The sequence below is a fragment of the Rhinichthys klamathensis genome, unplaced genomic scaffold (genome assembly GCF_029890125.1).
Source record: "Rhinichthys klamathensis goyatoka isolate OS25496 unplaced genomic scaffold, OSU_Roscu_1.1 h1tg000336l_1, whole genome shotgun sequence".
In the NCBI taxonomy this organism is placed as follows: domain Eukaryota; kingdom Metazoa; phylum Chordata; class Actinopteri; order Cypriniformes; family Leuciscidae; genus Rhinichthys; species Rhinichthys klamathensis.
Window position 1 is genome coordinate 1065001 of NW_026606850.1, and position 16882 is coordinate 1081882.

At 39.5% G+C, this 16882-nt stretch overlaps 1 protein-coding gene across 2 annotated transcripts in view; it reads left to right on the forward strand.

The window, feature by feature from the left end:
• The window catches only part of mcoln1b (mucolipin TRP cation channel 1b), a 329868-nt gene extending 322249 nt beyond the window's left edge, over positions 1–7619 (forward strand). The window contains exons 4-12 of one of the 2 annotated variants that reach the window (XM_056272388.1): positions 306–387; positions 650–746; positions 1317–1416; positions 1509–1615; positions 2576–2725; positions 2803–2904; positions 3529–3651; positions 5530–5736; positions 7228–7619. In XM_056272388.1, coding sequence (XP_056128363.1) covers positions 306–387; positions 650–746; positions 1317–1416; positions 1509–1615; positions 2576–2725; positions 2803–2904; positions 3529–3651; positions 5530–5736; positions 7228–7359 — 1100 coding nt within the window. In that variant the 3' untranslated portion in view covers positions 7360–7619. The remainder of the gene's footprint in view (positions 1–305; positions 388–649; positions 747–1316; positions 1417–1508; positions 1616–2575; positions 2726–2802; positions 2905–3528; positions 3652–5529; positions 5737–7227) is intronic. The other variant, XM_056272387.1, reaches the window with a different exon arrangement.
• The last annotated feature ends 9263 nt before the right edge of the window (positions 7620–16882 follow it).

Sequence of the window (16882 nt, forward strand, 5' to 3'; positions counted from 1 at the left end):
TTGCAGTGCATTCTGGGATTGCCTTCTCCACAAAGGATACATATATACATGTGGCGTAATAATTTGTCCGAGAGAGCAGAACAGGGAGGGTGGCGATGCTCCCTATGAAGGCGGCGTCCCACTAGTCTTCAGAACAGAGCAGAAGTCTCCTAACAAGCTGGAGTTCTAAATATTCGGAATTCCACGGAATCTCTGTTGTTTTCCTCTGTTGCCTAGCAACACAAACCTGCTGTCCGTCTGAATGACCAGTGATGCTAAACGAGCCGCGTTCACTTTAACCCTGTGTGTTTCTGTTGTGGTTCTAGAGTGTGTCGGAGTGGATCCACCGCCAGACCCTTCAGCTCCACGGCAAAACCACTACAAGACCTTAAACCTCAATTTCCAAAAGTGAGACAGAAACATGAGAACATACTAAATGCTTCTATTGTTTATGTATGAAATCTAATAATCACAGACCAGCACAAACAGAACATTATTTACATTTTTATCAGTGGTTTTTAACGTCCCCGAAGGGAGGTTTAGCTCAACTTTGTGGACAGTAACTGTAGCTCAGTAAACACACACACACACTCAGATGTGTGTAAGAGCCGTTAGTCTTGTGAAACGGTTGCTCAAGTTCCTCTCTGAACACTCTTCTCTCCACACACAGGCTGATCAATGTGACCGTCCAGTTCCAGCTGAAGGCCATAAACATCCAGACCATTATTAATAACGAGATTCCCGACTGCTACACCTTCTCCATCACTGTACGCACAGATTACACTTTTACAGCAGCTAATAATGTCTCACGAAGATTTATATATTAAATTACATTGTCATTTAAAGGTTTGGAATCTTTGTTTTTCTAAAGAGATCTCTTATGTTCATTTATTTGATCAAAAATACAGTCAACATTCGATCGAAGATTTTACAATCTTACGCCAAACCTTTGAACATTAATGTATCATGCTTTCAACACTGATAATAATAATGTTTCTTGAGCAGAAAATCATCATACGAGAGTGATTTCTGAAGGATCATGTGACATTCTGTGTCATGATGTGAATGATGCTGAAAATTCAGCTTTGATCACAGGAATAAACTACATTTTAAAATATATTCACACAGAAAATAGTTATTTAATATATTAATAATAATATTTCAAATTTTTTACTGTATTTTTTATATCTTGGTGAACAGAAGAGACTTTTTTATAAAATATGAAAAAATACTCAAAATTTTAAAATTATTATTTAAAAATGTTATTATTATATAATATGTAAAACCTTTCTAAGCACATGATGCTTTGTGTGTGTGTGTGTGTGTGTGTGTTTCAGATCCTGTTTGATAACAAGGCTCACAGCGGTAAAGTGAAGCTCAGTTTGCTGAACGAGGCGTCCATTAAAGAGTGCCGAGACCCTAACGTGTCTGGACACGGTGAGCCGACACCAAGCGCTCTCAGTGTGTGTGTGTGTGTGTGTGTGTGTGTGTGTCCTGCTGCCGCTGAACCCGTGTGTCTCTGTGTCCAGCGGACAGTTACGCGCGCGTGGCGTTCGACGTGCTGGTGGCGGTGGTGTGCGGCCTGTCTCTGGTGTTGTGCGGCCGCTCCATCCTCAGAGGAATCATCCTGCAACACGTGAGTGGACAAATACCCCATCTTTCACTCACATCCGACACGGATCGGCATTTAATGCACACGTTGAAACACAAGAATTCACACGAGATCTGATTTTTCCGCATCCGTCAGATTCATGAGTCATGAGATCTTGTCCATGCTGGGAAATAATCATGACCACTTGACATGAATTATAAATAATTTTAGCAGGGTCATTTAAAACCAGGGTCTAGCATGTGCGCAGTAAAACAATCACAGAAATCATTTTTGGGTGGAAATTAATGTAAACACAGATCTATCAGATACTAGGGGTGGAACAATAAATCGTGGCACATTATTTCGCAATACAAAAATTCAACAATCGTGGATAGTGACAATATGTATTGTGTATAATTCACCCAAAATGAGTTTTAGTGTCAGTACTACAGTAAACTACTGTATATAATGTTGAATATAATGTATAATAATGCAACGGGGGAATATTTGTGTGTCCTGATAATGCCAAATGTCTGATGTTACCAGTAAAAAGTGGCCTATATTATTTGACATATCTAGTCAGTGAAAGAGTGCAAAATAAATAATTCAGTATTTTCAGCTTGAGAATCATGAATATTGTTATTCTGGCGTCTCTATTGTCCTGTGCTTTGGGTTTCCAGCACAAGCCTATTCATTTACACACACAATGTAACACCAAATTAAGCATTTTAATCAACAGCTCATTTTGGGTTAACCTTTATCATATGTCTTGGAATATCACAATAATATGGTATCGTGAGTGCAGTATCGTGATATGTATCGGATCGTGAGATGAGGGTATCGCTACACCCCTGTCAGATACCAGTCCTGTCTAAAGTGAGTGTAAACAGTCCGGCGATATGGTCAAAAGATCAGATCTGTGTATGAAGACTCGCTGTGTAAATGCAGTTAAAGTGTGTGTGATTTCCTAATGCGCGCTAACTGGCGGCTCCCCTGCGCCGGCAGGAGTTTGTGTGTTATTTCCGCCAGTCTCTGGGCCGTCCGGTGTGTTGGGCCGACCGGCTGGAGTTCATCAACGGCTGGTACCTCCTGCTCATCATCAGCGACGTGCTCACCATCATCGCCTCCTTCATCAAGATCGCCATCGAGACCAAGGTCGCACGCTTTCCCGAGAGGTACGGCAGTGTTCGAGAAGCGCTCTGGTCTGACTGGTGCTCGTGTTTGTGTCGCAGAACCTGTCGTCGTATGACGTCTGCAGTATTTTGATGGGAACCTCCACCCTGATGGTTTGGGTCGGGGTGTTGCGATACTTCAGCTTCTTCCAGAAATACAACGTGAGTTACACTGCATTCCTGGCGCATGTTCTACTGTCAAAGCAAAAATCATTCAGACACCAGATATCATTTGTGTATATTTTTACTAGTGTGTGCAGGACACTATAGTTCATTTATGTAAGTGAGGAGAGCAAAATAAAGTAAACTGTGACATATTATACCCAAAAAAATTTCATACAGTAAAATTTATAAAAATTTGGGACCAAAAAGTATTCAGACACTTTGACCTGACCATGTTTTGCTGAAGTGTTTTTTCTTTAATTGCTAATGCACCTTTTTACACACAGACTGAACAACATGAAGCATTGCTTGGTCACTGGCTGAGCTAAACTTTGACATTTTTTGACAGGCATTGTGAGCTTCACATTTCCTCTTTCTTTCTTATTTTCTTTCTATTTTTTAATAAATTGGACTCTTTAATTGGCCATAAAACGGTAAAACTAGTAAAAAATCCATTTATTTTTCTTTTGATTTTGTCTTGAAATACGACCCTGGAATTTTTTCCTTTGTGAGCTTTCTTTCCTTTTTTTTCTTTTCTGTTTTCTGTTAAATCTGACACTGCAAATATTAGTCAAAACCGTGAGACAGTGAATTGAACGAGTGAATCCTCTGCTCCGTGTTCAGATCCTGATCGTGACTCTGCGGGCCGCGTTCCCCAGCGTGATCCGGTTCTGCTGCTGCGCGGCTGCCATCTACATGGGCTACTGCTTCTGCGGGTGGATCGTCCTGGGACCCTACCACGCCAAAGTACGTCACACTTCAGTAACACTCTGCCCGGATGAAGAAAACAAAGATCACTGTTCGGATTTAAATAGGCAAATGCTTAAGAGTCTGTGATTGGATCATTATCGCAGTGATTATTATGTTTCTAGCATGTTATGTGTTTGACAACAGTTCTTCTAACCCTAATTGAAGGAGTGTGTAGCTTTTCATTTCTTACACAATCATGTAGGAAACACATCATGGTCAGATTCCAGGATGACAATGTCAAGATTCAACAGGCTCAAACTGTGAAGGAAAGGTTGTGAGGATCAGGAAGAATCATTATCACACATGCGGCCCTATTTAAAGATCTAAGCTCATGGTTTAAAGCGCACGCCACAAGTGCACTTATTAACATTTTTTTTGTCGTGAAAGCTTACTTTATTTCATTTTGATATTTTTTTTTCTATTTTTTAATGCAATTTTTGGGGATTTTTTGTGTTATTTTTTATTTTATTTACCTTTAAATTACTAGATTTGATCAATAAATAATCAATAAATAGTAATTTAAGCACAATCCTCACATTCTTTTAACTTAAATTCAAAATACCTCACAATTTCATGCATGACCCTTTTAATTCAGCTCAAAATATCTTACACTGGGGGTCTTTGTCTAACCTGGCCCTTGCCAGATGAATTTCGCTCCGCCTAGCTTCACTCACATCCATCTGGAACCGATCCATTGAAATGGCGTTTCAGAAGGCTGGGCCTTATCAAAAATCCTTGCATATGATTGGATAAGCCACTTGTCTGTCATCTTTATCGACGTGCTATTTCAACCACTCACACCGAAGCCAACCCGTGACGCTGAAGAATCCGGTCGGGAGAAGGCACTGATCTATATAACATCGTTTCCACCAACAAAAGCCTTAAGAGCCGTTCTCTGATGTTCTTTTAATGAAACAATATTAGGTAGATTGGACAACACGGATGAAATCAATGTTAACCACATCAATGTTAACGCTTGTTTCCTCGATGCGAGCCGCCATTGTTGTCTGAATCAAAACAGTCTCACGGTCGCTTCTCCACTACGTCACATCTATGAAACTCCCGCCCTGCGTCCTGATTGGCTAAACCATAAAGTTGGTTGGAGAAATCACTCTCAATGGAAGAGGTTCCAGATGCATGTGAGTGAAGCTAGGCGGAGCGAAATTCATCTGGCTAGGGCCAGGTTAGTCTTTGTCGACCTCTTGTGGAAAAATAATAATATAACATGATATTCCATGACTCTTGCCACTAGATGGCCTTATAGCTCTATATGAAGCAAATGAGCTGTTCCTCTCGGTCCTAAAGTCAGTTTCCCTTCAGTTTGCATTCAGATACACATGTGGACATTATAAAATATTTTTTTTGGTAAAGTTGTAGCATTTTTAGTTAGTATTTTGAGCATTTTTTGGGTTTTTCTATGTGTACTGAAGCATTCCTCGCATTACATTCATTCCTATGGGGGGCAAATTGAGCCGTGAGGGACGGAATAAGAAACAACGTGGCGCAGGACGAGAAAATAATAACCGCGTCGGACTGAAACTAGCAATGCGCCGGGTTTATGATACGGCCCTTGAAGTCCAGATCTTAAGTCCACTGAGAGTCTTTGGGCTGTGCTGGAGGAGACTTTACAGAGTGCTGGACTCTTGCATTCACAATACCACATCTTGAGCTAAAATTGATGGAAATAACATCACAACATTTATTGTTTATCAAGAGGAGCATACATTTTTGGTCAATATCTTGTATACAGCTTATTTGGTCGTAATGTTTTGGCTCACCGGTGTAAATCACCACACTAAAACATCCATCGTTTTCTGAATCCCGTTGATTGTCGTTAAGCATCCAAACATGTCCTCGTCTGTGTCTCTCCACCAGTTCCGCTCTCTCTCTACGGTGTCCGAGTGCCTGTTTTCCCTCATCAACGGAGACGACATGTTCGCCACGTTCTCGGACATGGAGCAGAGCGGGGCGCTGGTGTGGGTCTTCAGTCAGGTGTACCTCTACACCTTCATCTCGCTCTTCATCTACATGGTGCTGTCGCTCTTCATCGCGCTCATCACCGGAGCCTACGACACCATCACAGTGAGTCAACACAGACCACAGTAACACAATTACTGAAACGCAATCTGAAGAAAAATGACATATATTTACACAAAATAACAAAAACTTAAAGGGGTGATTGATTATGAGTTCACTTTTCTAACTTTAGTTAGTGTGTAATGTTGCTGTTTGAGCATAAACAACATCTGCAAAGTTACAACACTCAAAGTTCAAAGCAAAGGGAGATATTTGCTTTTACAGAAATTGTTTTTTGAGGACTGCAACAAACGGCGGGTAGGGACTTCTCCACGGGTTAGTGACATCACCAACCCTAAAATTAACATAAACCCCGCCCCCGGGAACGATTATCATGACAGAATATGCTAATCAATGACTAGAAGCTGCTGTGGAGTTAACTAACTACATAAATTCATCAACTAACCGTTCAGAAACGTCCTGTTGCTTCTACATGTTGTCACTTCTTCTTGAGTCTCTCCATCTTTGTCTGACTCCGGTTTGAACATAAAAGGCAGAACAGTTTCTGACATTTCAGTGTGTGTCTGTGTGAGGTAATCTGAGCTGCTAACACACATACACACACACACCAGCTGTTGTAGCTCCGCCCTCTGTGCCGGCTGCAACAGCTCATTTGCATTTAAAGGGACACACACAATAACGGCGCGTTTTTACTCGCCCTCAAAAAGTGACAATTTTAACATGATATAAATATATCTGTGGGGTATTTTGAGCTAAAACTTCACATACACACTCTGGGGACAACAGAGACTTATTTTACATCTTGTTAAAAGGGGCTTTATACCACCTTTAAATAAAATATCCCTTTTTTTGGAGTGACTTTGAGCTTTGTAAGCTTTCTGTGCTCGAACAGCAACATTTCACACTAACTACAGTTGAAGAAGTGGAAAAGCAGAATAGGACCCCTTTAAAGGGATACTCCACTTTTTTTTGGAAATAGGCTCATTTTACAACTCCCCCAAAGTTAAACTGTTGAGTAAAGAAACTTTACTGCCGTACCATGAGTGCAGCAGGCGTAATGATATGACGCAGCGCCTGAAAATAGTCCCCAGCTCGGTAACTTCCAACGTGACCGGGACTAAGTGCCTGCGCCTGCTGCACTCATGGTACGGCAGTGACGTTTCTTGATTATTACGCAGGAATGAGAGTATAGTTCCTAGCCATATCAGCCTAGAAAATCGCAACTTTACATTTTCCGTCGGTCTTAGTGCACGATGTAACTACAGAAGAGTCAAGTTTTAAATAGGAAAAATATCGAAACTCTTTGGTCATTTTTTTTTTGAGAAATGGTCTTGTCCACTTCAATGATGTATGCTAAGCTATGCTAAAAGTGGTACCGCCAGAACCGGACATCGGCTGAATGGATTCAAAAACGGTAAAACTCATCAGTTTAACTCTGGGGAAGTTGTAAAATGAGCCTATTTCCAAAAAAGTGGAGTATCCCTTTAAAAGCGCCTGTCTGAAATGTGTAAAATCGGCTGTGTGTGTGTGTTCCAGCAACAAACGCAGGAGGTGCCGCAAGGGTCTGAACTGCACCGGTTCATCGCCGAATGCACCGACACGCCGACCTCCGGAAACTTCCACTGTCCCGAGCCGTCGACCTGCTCACTCTTCTGCTGCTTCAGCTAGAGTGTGTGTGTGTGTGTGTGAGTGTGTTTCTGGGTAATGCTTCATTCATCTCACACACGCACGGGATGGACACGCACTCCTATGTTTGTTCGTTCAGAGATAAACTTGTTTTAATTCTGTAATTTTATATGTAAATCCGTTATGATGAACGAGCAGAGACTGTGTTTGCATATTCATGAGCATCTCGTGGCCAGAACAGGTGAAGTGATCCGAGGAGGGACAGCACTCACACACACACCAACACTGAGGCACACAGAGGACCTTCAGGTGTTTCGCAGCCACAACAAACATGTCCAGGTCAGATTTCAGAAAGAAAGATCGAAAGAAAAAATTATTTTGGGATAAAAAAAAAAAAAAGTAAGCCGTTTTTAGGACCATTATGATGTTTTGCTTTGTGAGATTATTTTCATGACTTTTAAAATAAAAGTATTTTTTATTACTTTTTATGCATAAATTTAAGATTTTAAGATTCAAATGGAAAGTACAACAAATGCGTGACACAAATAGTATTGAGATATTTTGTCATGAAAATAATGTCATAATGCAAAAGCATAGACGTGTTTTCTGACACGCAAAGACATAGTTCTTGTTTCTCCTTGATTTCCGGTTGAAATACACGCTTTCTTGCACACAGAAGAACAACTGTATATTTCAGGTGTTTCGGTGAATCTCGTGATCAAATGTCCAGGTCACATTTCACCCTAAAAAAAAAATTAAGGAGTTATATTATGCTTTAAAAAAATAGGCCTTTTTTGGGACCATTATGATTTTTATTTATTTAATTAATTTAATTTAACTTAATTGATGGAATTACTTTTTTCTATTTTAAATCTTTTAATCTGCATAAATATATATTCAAATACAAAATGCATACAAATAATTTGAGAGAAAATTAAACACATTTTTTATGTATATGTCACAATGCAACAAATATTAATCGCCTTTGATTTCTTATATGCAAAACTATGTTTATTTTAAATAAGCATCAATTTAATAATACAATACCATGATATTCTGCTTAAAAAAATAAAATAAAGTTAGTAATTTATTTGAACAGGGTCAATCTAATTTAAAATGGTTGATTATTCGTGTAATGAAAGTCATTTTTAGGTTGAAATACGCCCTGCACATTTCCGTCAGATTCACCTGATCTTTTTTACTCCGTCCATATGCTTTCATATTGCCCACATCTGATTTTATGCTTTTTGTAAGTCATTTTCAGAAAATACATTTTTAAATGTGTTTTGTGGATATATAGATATTATAATGCTTATGTTTCATAAGCACAGTAGGATATTTGTGATTTATTGGCATCATATGGATGATGCTCTTCAGTGCTTTGTTTCAGATTTCTCTAGTGTGTGTGTGTGTGTGTGTGTGTGTGTGTGTGAATGTGGTTTACAGGAAGCATAGCTTACAGGTTTGTCATGAATATTAATGTGGTTGGTGTATTGTATCTGTCTCCAGTGCATTTCCTCCTTCAGCGCGTCACACACACACACACACACACACACACACACACACACACACACACACACACACACACACACACACACACACACACACACACACACACACACGGGTGTTTGGAGAAGCCCTGGGCATCTAGAGGTTTTTCCCTGTGTTCTTGACACACACGGGTCAGTCCATCAGGGAATCACTGGAGCGGTGAAGCTTCGAGTGTGTTTGTGCTCAGTAGCGGCATGATAATATTGGCTCGAAATGACTTGTGTGTGTTTATAATGCTTAATTAGATTCATAACTAGTAATGGAGAAAGCATAAGCAGTGTTCGTGATTGAGGGACCAGGACACTACAGGACAGAAAGGGAACAAAAACTCATGATTATGATCATTGTAGGTTATTTATGAGCTCTCAGTATAGCATATTTATGATATTAGTCATGCACTTTTCTACGCTAATAATCATCTTCAGCTTTTGGCAGTTTAATATCCGATCCGTTCAGATTTATTAGACGCTGGTTTTGCCTTGATGTTATTGTTTCTGTTCAGAATGAATCGTTGGTGTAGTTTTATGATTATTGTGACATGTTTACTGCTGTTTTAATGAGATCTAGATTATTTAAAATGCTGTATTTTGTTTTAATTTTTTACATTTATTGTATGTGACTGTAAGCTGAGATGCTTTTGGGCACATCTTTTATTTAAAGCCTCAGATAGTGACACTCATTTTTAACAAAGGGAATATTTGTGTTGCTTTGTTTTTTTACAATGCAGTTTTGCACATACTTTTTGTTTGTAATTTATTTGGAGAGATTGAATAATTTATGGTTGATTCATACGCACAGATTTGAAGTCTCTCTCTGTTTTCAGACACATTGTAACACTTAACAACACATCTGTGAATGTCAACATCAAACATCTGCAGGTTTATGGATTAAATCTCTGAAGCTCCTTCTGTTCGTGTCACTGTGTGTTTCGCTCATCGGTTATACTTAGACTTTCTTAAAATACATATTTCGATCCAGTTAAACACCCTGACATGCATCAGTGATCATAATTGAGGAGATAATATAAGCCAATTAGACATTTTATTGTTGTTTTCGTTGTTGTTTATTGTTAATATTATTTTCAGTTTCTATGACCTCATTAATAGATAATTATTTCGTTTTTTTCAACAACAAAAAAAAATCTAATGAATGAAACTGTTCATAGTGAATGTGTCTGGGTTTTTTGTTTTTCATATGGACTATTTTCTGGTGCTTTTAGGGTGTTTTTGTCTTTTTGAAGTTTGACAGATCAATATTTTTCAATATTTCCCCTTTGGTGTTTCATCTGAAAAAGAAGACGGGTGAGCATATTATTTCATATTTTTTCACACACACACATATACAGTATATATATATATATACACACATATATATATATATATATATAAATAATATAAAATATTAATTAATGAATTAAAAGATATTAAATTCATTTTGTCATTACAGAAGATTCAAGACATTTCTTGACTCATGTCAAGACTTATAACAATAGTTTTTAGTATAATATAATTTAAATAATTTTAGTCATAGTAGTGGTAGTAATAGTCATTCTGTATGCTATATTAATAATAATTCTGCGGCCCAAAGGTTACTTTTTTATTTAAATATATATAATTTCATAATTTTAGTAATAATATTCGGTAGTCTGGACTTGTATGGACTTGGCGTTTTAACATTCAGCTTTTCATATTTTCATTTTCAAAAAAAATCTACAATTATAAAACTAAACTTTGTATTATAATACCTTTTCTTAAAATCACACAATACTAGTTTACGATTTTGTCTTCTGAGATTCTGATTTCTTTTTTTCTGTTGAAGACAAAAGAAGATATTTTGAAGAATGTCAGTAACCAAACATAGTATTATTATTATTATACTGTTAGTCAATCAACTGTTTAATAACCAACATTCTTCAAAATATCCTCTTTTGTGTTCAGCGGAAGAAAGAAACCGGTTTGGAACAACAGTAAATGATGACAGTATTTTCATTTTTAGGTGCACTGTCCCTTTAAGAGCAGGTGTGTGGTGTTGATGAAGTGTGTGTCCAGCAGGTGGAGCAGTGAACATCACACACACCAGCGCTTCAGTTCATTTACTAACCGTCAGGAGAAAGAAATAAGGAAAGAAAGGAGACTACAGAGGGAGGAGTGGCTGTGAATGTAGAGCCAGACGACTGAAGAAAACAGACACAATAAAAATGACATTGATAAATGAAAGCTGGCGAACCTCTAGAATGCCTCTACGCTTCAGTCACAGAACACAGATCCACGTTTCACACAGAGACCCGAGTGTTTTCACAAGGCAAAGCCAGTCATGAAGACGTCAGTTGGTGTAGCTCCTCTCAGTTTGAGAAGATAAGCACACACAGAGGCTCATATCCTGGGAGAAATGACCTTTTAGACGCAGTAGACGCGTGATTTGATCAGACGTGCATGTGCTCTGGTTCTCTTAACACTGACATGCATTATTGAGTGCAGGAAGAGGCACAATCGACCCTCGGATGGAGTGAGTCGAGTCCCAGGAGAGAAGAGCCTCGCTCTTCAGTGTCCTGCAGTAAATGAGGCCTGTTACCTGTCAGTCGCACACCTGACGCATGAATATTTCATGCGCACGCTGTTTGTTCCAGCGCTTTACTGTGCTGGCGATGCTGGAGAGGGTTTAAACGCAGGAGACGGACCTTGACTGGAACCTCTTCAAGTCTTTTGGGCTTTTCTCACTGTCCTTGGGCCTAAAAGCAGAGCAAAAGGTCATGCATTGCTAAAGATGTGAAGAAGAAGAGCTTCCACACATTAGGCTAATGCAGAGAGGATGCAGACTGCTAATGCAATTTAATAGTGTGTGTGTGTGTGTGAATCCGCTGACCGAAATTTAAAATGTGCAACACACGCCATTCTAGTCCACGTAAGAATAATATCCATTCAGTTTTTACCATTTTATTGCTAGTCACACTATTCATTCCTATGGGACATTCAGTAATTTACTAAGTATGATTTATGAGGTGAAGAATTACTAGTTTGGGATTTTTTTTCTCTATCTATAAATCAAAATTTGTAGGAATATCCAGGTTTTAACAATTTTATTCAGAAAATTTTAAATGCAAAGAGATTATATAATTGTTTATATATATATATATATATATATTATTGTATATGCTTATTGGATAAATAATAATAATATATTTGATAATAATATTTTTTGTTACTTTGCCATTAAAATAGCCTTTGCTGCCAAAATGCAATAAATAAATACATAAACACGACAATGTATGTACTGTAAATACACAAGGAAACCATTAAGTTCTGTAAGCTCTGCTGGTTCCTGTTGCTCACTCAGAAACAAAAGGCTTGAGAAGGCAAAAGTAACCAAGAGAGTTTAGTCAAAGGTCATACAGTCACCCTGTGTATTTAAGATCCAGTTACATAAACTTTCTCATGAATTACATTCATTAGGCTATATCTAATGGCTAATATACCGAGACCTCCTAATGTAATTAAAGCAGCGGTATAATGTTATTTACTCATCATATTTCCTTTCTCGTAATGTTGTCGGGGGGTGTCGCGCGCACGATGCGTGCTCGAGCGTGTGCTTCATTAGCGTTCAGAAGCTGAATGTTAATCAGGTGCAGTGCCGGCATGTTCGTGTCTCCAGGGTAACCGTGCTGCAGCTTGTGTGTGCAAACCGTGTGTGTGTGTGTGTGAACGCACCATTTGCATGCGCTGCCTTATCCATCCGTGCAGAATGCCGACACACTCCCAATCCATCTGTGTGTTTGCTTGGAGAGTGTTTCTGGTGTGATTTACGTTTTGTGTGTGTGTGTGTGTGTGTGTGTGTAAGAAAGGTGATTCTTAATGTTTTACTTGTTAAATATGCCTGTATATTAGTGCATGATAAGTATGTTAAATCTTAATTAATCCAATCTGACTTTATACAATCATTAAAGCTACAGTAAGCTATTTCTAAAAAAAATTCGAATGAAAGGGGATCTAAAGTAGTACCACAACAAACTTGTAGCCAATCAGCAGTAGGGGGCGTGTCCACTCACGATGGCGGAGGAGTGAGTGAGCGAGCCAATCAGCAGTAGGGGGCGTGTCCACTCATGATCGGGAGGAGTGAGTGAGCCAATCAGCAGTAGGGAGCGTGTCCACTCATGATGGGGGAGGAGTGAGTGAGCCAATCAGCATTAGGGGGCGTGTCCACTCATGATGGGGAGGAGTGAGTGAGCCAATCAGCTGTAGGGGGCGTGTCCACTCATGATGGGGAGGAGTGAGTGAGCCAATCAGCAGTAGGGGGCGTGTCCACTCATGATGGGGGAGGAGTGAGTGAGCCAATCAGCATTAGGGGGTGTGTCCACTCATGCTGGGGGAGGAGAGAGAGCATGAGGGAAATGTGGGGTGTGTTCACACTTGTAGTTCGGTTCGCTTGTGCTAAATGCGCTTGTTGTATGTGCGTAGCTACATATTTTGACCAGCTAAGAACTCGTGAAGAGCTTATTATACATATAAAGGCGTTTAAACAGCGGCAGGAATCCCTCCGTCACACACACAAACACAGATCTGCTGCGAGGAGAAGCGGTTCTGACGCCTGTACCGAACTGTGATGGGCAACATCGCGACCAGAAAAAACAGATACGTTTACAGGTCATTTACATGTCTTTGGTCCGTGCTACGTTCATATTTCAGTCGAACCGCACCAGAGGTCATCTGAAAGGGGACCCTAGACTCATCTTGTTTGGTGGCACCAGGGTTCGGATGGCAGCGTTCACACTTATTCAAACGATCCGCACTAACACCGCACTACCAGAGTTCGTTTTAATCCAACCAAACACGCCAAGTGTGAACAAACTGGCTGAGAGACATTACAAAAGAGAAAAGCTCAAAGGAATATCACTTTATAAAGAAGGGTGATGATCAGGCAAGAGCGTCAGGAACTGCATTAATATTAGACAAGCTTTTCAATCCTGGAGAGACTGAAGCGGGAAGGCCTGACAACGGACGCCGAGGTTGTGTTGTTTCTGCTCCATACGTCTTTGTATTTTTCACAAAGCTTCATTTTGCTTCTGCTATGATTAAGAGACATCCATTCTTGCACTGCGTTTTCATGCGTTTTGGGGGCGGAGCAATGAAGGGAGGGGTGTGTTTGTTTGGGTTGATATCAAATATTAACAGTGTTCAATAATGTTTCTCAGAAATCGCTTACTAATGTGTTTTATATTCCAAACACAACTTTCGCATTGAGAAGCTGAGAAAAGGTGGCTTCATGCTGTCGTAATTACCGTAATTAGAAAAGATTCCGACTTGTAAAAATCGCTCAAATCCTCGTAGAACTCGTGATTACAGCTTGTAGAGTGAATCTTCTGAGAGCTCCTGACTGCTGCGGATTCACATTGGTGTTGTTGGTGTTTATGAAGAAACAGCTAATTTCGCAGCTCAGAGTAGATGTAGAGTAGCCACGGGTTGTCATCTCATAATTGTGGTAATTATGACATGCCAAAAAATGCAGCAAAAGCCACTACAATAATGTTCACAAGTGGCCTAAAATTGCCATGTTTGTCTTGATTGATGGCATATGTACAGCTGACATATTATATGTCCAAAGACCTTTAAATATTCAGTCTCTTGCACTGACCAGTTCATAATACCCAAGAAGAACATAAACATAAGCCACTGCACAAGGTGTTTTTTTAATCCTATTGAGAAAACCGTCAGATTCAAGCATTAACACGCTCATTTTTTTCCCTATTGATTGTATTATTCCAGGTCTGCACATCCCTTCATTGGTATCAAGCTCACTCAGATGGATTTGAGACGTTTACATGAAGCCTTTTCAGTCCCATCGAGACATCAATCCAAACAGATTTGGTTGCATGTAAATGTGGTTAGTGAGACACTTTCTGTGCCTTCGGCTTCAGAAGGAAACCTGTTTTCCTATAGTTCTGAGTCATGAACCAAACCAACCTCAGAGACGAATCACTGAACACAAGAGAACAGAAATAGAAAAGAGAACAAAATTAGAAGTAAAAAGGTGTTTGAAAATCATAAGTTCTTATATGAAACATTGTAAATGGCGTTACTGAAAGAAAATATGTAAAAAAAACTGTTTGACTTAAGGTCCATTCACACCTAGAACAATATTATCTTAATAATGGACGATGACGTAGATACCACTTTTTTTCGTCTGTTGCTTTAAATGCTCAAGCTCTTTAAAGTCTGGTGGATTCTGATTGGCTGCCAATGTTTTTAATCGTTCCTCTTATAGTTGTGTGGACTTCCCTATTCTCAGAAAATTAGACTTTAGTTGTATCGTTCATTCTAAGTGAATGGGCTTTTACAGCCATTGATATGTTTTTAATTTGCTGTGAATGAATTTGATGGCCGGTCGGCTAAAATATAAAAACATTGACTTTGACGTCAGAAGAAAGTATCACATAATTTCATTAATATGTTATTTACGTGCTAAAATCGGTTTGTCGGAGTAGAAAACGAACAGGATTTTACTTCTGGAATTGGATTGTTCTGCTCTGAAGTTTCTGAATCCAGGTTTTCTGTTTTCTGGGAGTGTTTGTTCCCGTCTGCTTTGACGGCATGTTTGCTAGCTGGGGCTTGTGTTTTTGTGCGAGTGTGTGTTTGACGCAGTGCCAGTGTTCTTGAGCTGTGTTGCCCAGCTGCAGGGCCCATCGCCGGCATTGGGGGAAAAACAATCAGATAAATAGCATAGGAAGTGAGTGGCGGCTCAAAGGCCCCGCCCCTTCCTGCCGGTTCGGCACCGTCCCCTACCGCAAGGGTCAGGATATTTCCTCCCTTTGTGTGCTCCCAAAATGTCCATCACCAACACACTGGCGTAAGAGCGCACTCTCTAAAATGTCACCCTTTATTTCGCCTGGGCGCTGCTGCGCTGTTGCTAAGGATGAGGTCATAAGTGCACTGTGATGTCATAGTTCCGTTTATATCCAACAAATCAACTACAGATGGACAACCTTGACAACTACACAAAATAAAATGTCAGATATACAGTCAAACCAAAAATCATTCAGACACCAGATATCATTTTTTTATGTTTTTACTAGTGTGTGCAGGACATGTTCATTTATGTAAGTGAGGAGAGCAAAATAAAGTAAACTGTGACATATTATACCCAAAAAATTCTTCATACAGTAAAATTTATAAAAATTTGGGACCAAAAATGGCTCAGACACTTTGACCTGACCATGTTTTGCTGAAGTGTTTTTTCTTTAACTGCTAATGCACCTTTTTACACACAGACCGAACAACATGAAGCATTGCTTGGTCACTGGTTGAGCTAAACTGGTATTATCTAATTGTGTAGTTAAATTCAACAGCTGACAGATATTCATCATAATTCATCTGTGAGAGTCTAACAGAAGGACGGACAAAACCAGTGAAATATCTACTGATCTGATAACTCTGAGTTCTGGTCATATTTTATTACCGTTTTGTAAACTACAGCAAATAAACTGTGATATTGTGAGAAATGTTGAAGGTGTCTGAACACATTTGGGTTTGACTGTATACGTAACTTATTCAAATGAAATTCATCCTGACTCATGTGACCTGGCAGAACCCACAGAGAATAAACACAACAGAAACGCCTCAGCTTCTGCTGGAGGAACATTTACACGCAGCTTTGTTTGTCAGACAAGCAGAGCATCGCGAGACGGAGAGGCAGACAGACGAAAGCCCTCCCCGTGTCTCGCCAGAGAAAGCAAGACAAAGACTTGTGTGAGAGCAGCGGCAGTCTGAAGCAAACCACATGCAGATATTAGGACTAATGTGTGTTTTGATCCCCCAATGGACATGCAAGCGAGTGAGTGAAGTGAGAACAGGTGTCTGTTAGCCAAATAAATCCAAACAGAGATGTCCTTTACTCTTAATGCTGCCCCAACATGTCTTTGATTTGCCATTTTATCCCCAAATCTATTGAGCTTTCATATTTTATCTGGATCAAAAATGTGTCGCCCACGGAGAGCATGAGACACGTGTAAATAATAAAATATTAC